Source organism: Neofelis nebulosa, chromosome X (assembly GCF_028018385.1).
Source record: "Neofelis nebulosa isolate mNeoNeb1 chromosome X, mNeoNeb1.pri, whole genome shotgun sequence".
NCBI lineage: Eukaryota > Metazoa > Chordata > Mammalia > Carnivora > Felidae > Neofelis > Neofelis nebulosa.
This window is the reverse complement of record NC_080800.1, coordinates 83532771-83536289: the sequence shown is the minus strand read 5'-3', so window position 1 is coordinate 83536289 and position 3519 is coordinate 83532771. Positions and strand designations below refer to the sequence as shown.

Below are 3519 nucleotides of genomic sequence, written 5' to 3'. Positions count from 1 at the left end.
TATTGGCAATAAAATAAATTGGAGAGAATATATGGCTAGTTTTAACATATTTACAAGCCTTGCCCTAAAATAGCTAATTGACTTTCTACTCCTTCTCCCCCATAAATGCAACGAGACTTTTCTTTAATTAAAACCATTCTCATCTGGGGGCACTTGGGTGGCTCAGTTGGTTAGGTGTCTGACTTCGACTCTCAGGTCATGATCTCGTGGCTCGTGAGTTCGAGCCCCACGTTGGGCTCTGTGCTGACAGCTCAGAGCCTGGAGTCTGCTTCGGATTCTGTGTCTCTCTCACCTCTCTCTCTGCCCCTCCCCTCCTAGCGCTCTCTCTCTTTCTCTCAAAAATAAATAAACTTTAAAAAAAATCTTAAAAAAAACCCATCCTCATCTGTTGTGGAAAGATTATAAAAGTGGTTTCAAATATAAAGAATCTTATTTTTAAATTTTATTTTAAAATTGATTTTTTTTTCACTTTGGTTCAAACTCTGTACATAACTATTCTCCTAAATCCTTTCTATCATAGGCAGATCTTGTGTGTGTCAAGAGACGGTCAGTGGTAAGCAGACTATATATATGACAGAAATCTTTTTACCACAGTTATTGTATTCTGGCCCTTTGGCTTGATTTCTGTGACTTTTCTCTGCTTTTCTCTTTTCTTTGTGTAAGCCAGGCATAGGTGTCTAAATTTTATCTGTGTGGGGTATATGACAAATACAGATAAAAAAAAAAAAAAGACTCTGCTGCACTACGGTCTAATTGGCTCACCTCATGGAAGGGCTTCAGGTATCTAGGGGCCCCTAAAAAGAGGAGCCATCAGCTGCCCTGTTTTTTTCCAAGTTCTAAAAAAGAAGCTGGCTGTATAGTCTATATTTATGTAATGACTTATCAGAAGAGACAGATGGTTGGGTCCCCCCCCCAACTTTAATTCTTATTTTCAAATAAAAATAACTAAAGTATATTGATTTGGGAGGATTTAATATAAAAAGAACAAAACAGATATTAAGAATTTTTAAAAATCCACTCTCCTGGGCTCTTTTCCTCACTCATCTCTTCTACGCATTTAAAATTTTTTTTTAACGTTTACTTATTTTTGAGACACAGAGAGACAGAGCATGAATGGGGGAGAGTCAGAGAGAGAGACACACAGAATCTGAAACAGGCTCCAGGCTCTGAGCTGTCAGCACAGAGTCCGACGCGGGGCTCAAACTCACGGACCTCCGATCATGACCTGAGCCGAAGTCGTAAGCTTAACCGACTGAGCCACCCAGGCGCCCCTCTTCTACGCATTTTAAAAGTGGAGGGAAAATGGAGAGAGAGCACTAGTAGCAGAAAAGACAGCAAGTGGAAGAAAGCATATCCTTGGAGCAAAGAAGGGGAAGAAGCAAGTCCCCAGAGAAGAACTGGAAATAGTCAACAGACCCCTGAGAAGATACTGCCCTTCCCAGGCAAGCAGAGAAAAGCCCAGGAATATACAAAGAGGGAGAGTCACAGAGCCCAGCCTGGAGTTGCTTCGAAGGACGAGGCGGCAGAGGGAAGGTGCGCAGACCAATCAGCTCTGCGCCACCTAGCGGGCAACAAAGGGCGCGGGATTGGGGTAGAGCCGCTCGCGGTGACGAAGGCCTCACGTGACCCGCCAACGGTGACTCGAGCGCCTAGCTCTAGCGTCAGACTGGGCCGGCGCTCTCTCCCTTCTCGGTACCTGCTCCCGGTGGCCCTGAGGGCGTGCGGGACAGGGGCAGCCCCAAAGGGTAGGAGGCGGAGGGGGAGCAGGTAAGGGACCCGGAGGAGGGGGAGTGTCCCCTGGGCTCGGTGTGGGAGAGCCCACGCGGCCCGCGGAGCCCTCCTCGGGTCCCAGCTGCCCGAGGGCGAAGCCACGGAAGTACCGCAGCCTCACGCCCAGCTGCGGACCGCGTTTGGCCGCAGAAGATGGTAGGGTGGAGGGCTGGACCGCTGTGAGGCAACGACCCTTTGCAAACACCGGCCTCCTGCACGCCCGGCCCCGCCCGCGTCCTTCTTGGTGTAGAAAATGGTGGTCTGCGCGGGGCATGGGGCGTCTTGGCGTAGGGGTGGGACGGCCGTAGGGTCCCGGGGCCTAGGAAGGGCTGGGTGGCGACGGGTTGGACCCAAGCGCTGGTTGCATCAGTCCCCGCTCCCTTACTCCCGCCCTCTGCAGGTGTGCGGGTCTAAGTGTCGCAGCGGCGCACTCGCGGCTAGAATCGGGAGGAGGAGACTGCAAGGATAGGCCCAGGTCGGTGTGGGGGACAGTGGGGGGGCGGGGGGAACGTGTGGAAAGCCCTGAGACCCCCAAATCCCCAGCCCCACCAAACAGCCCGTCATCCATCTTGGTGCCCGCAGAGGCCTGGGCTTGGATCGGCAGGGAAAATGGTGGGCTTTGCGCGAGGGAGGGGAGAGGAGCGGCTGGGAGTGGGTAGGGCTCTTACTGGGGGCCCCCTAGAGGGCGTAGGGAACCTCTCAGGTGGGAATAATGAAATTTTAAAAAGGCTAAGAGATCCAGGACTGAATCTTGGAATGTGCCTAGTAGGGCCTCTGTCCTCGGTGCTGATCAGTCCTGATAAATCCTTCTCTGTCTTTTGTCTCTTAGGAGCAATGGCGTCCAAAGAGGAGCAAGCAGTAAAAAATCTCCACATGGAAAATGCCAACCAGGAAAACGAAAAAAAGAATGAAGAGGAGCAAGTTGCAAATAAAGGAGAGCCCTTGGTCCACCCTTTGGAAGCTGGTGAATATTGTGTGCCTAGAGTAAATCGTAGGCGGTTCCGTGTTAGGCAGCCCATCCTGCAGTATAGATGGGACATGATTCAGAGGCTTGGAGAGCCACAGGCAAGAATGAGAGAAGAGAATATGGAAAGGATTGGGGAGGAGGTGAGACAGCTGATGGAAAAGCTGAGGGAAAAACAATTCAGTTACAGTCTGCGGGCAGTTAGCACTGACCCCCCTCACCATGACCATCATGATGAGTTTTGTCTTATGCCTTGAATTCTGATGTTTTCTCTGAAGTTAATAGGAAAACACACCTACCTAAACTTACATGTTTTCAGTGTACCTTTGTTGTAAACCTTTTGGTGTTAACATGTTTCTTGTGCGTCTCCTATGACCGCTTCTGATTGAATATTGTATTTTGACCCAATGTGTAAGATTCTGTCAGCAAGGGAGTCTTGCCCTATTGAATGGCAAGATGCACATTATATATTGTGAAGTTAATAAAGCAGTTTAAAAAGGCATTCTCTGTATTCTTTTCTATTTCAGATCTCCTATATTTTGTATATGAAGACAGTCTAAGAATATATAAAGTAAAAAGTTAAAGTGTTTTTCTCTTTATGGTAGAATTATGAATAATTTTAATTTTCTTACCTATATTTCATTTCAGAACTAAACACATTACTAATGAAAGAGCTTAACCACCTTTAAAAACAATGTGGGCACTTACACAAAAACTTGTGACAGAATCTGTTTTAGCTTACCTCTGGATCTCTATTTAGAAGTATAAACTAATAGTGATAAGAG

The 3519-nt window shown here is 47.8% G+C and overlaps 1 protein-coding gene across 6 annotated transcripts; it reads left to right on the top strand.

Moving 5' to 3' along the window:
• The first annotated feature begins 1622 nt into the window (after positions 1 to 1622).
• On the top strand, positions 1623 to 3236 carry LOC131502549 (protein BEX1). Of its 6 annotated transcripts, none has more exons than XM_058713344.1 (3): positions 1623 to 1692; positions 2171 to 2245; positions 2600 to 3236. In XM_058713344.1, the coding sequence occupies exon 3, from the start codon at positions 2605 to 2607 to the stop codon at positions 2989 to 2991; it is 387 nt and encodes a 128-aa protein (XP_058569327.1). In that variant the 5' UTR covers positions 1623 to 1692; positions 2171 to 2245; positions 2600 to 2604; the 3' UTR covers positions 2992 to 3236. The 6 variants fall into 6 exon arrangements, with proteins under 6 accessions (XP_058569327.1, XP_058569326.1, XP_058569329.1 ...); XM_058713343.1 differs by having other exon boundaries at positions 1630 to 1767; XM_058713345.1 differs by lacking the exon at positions 1623 to 1692 and adding an exon at positions 1797 to 1926.
• The last annotated feature ends 283 nt before the right edge of the window (positions 3237 to 3519 follow it).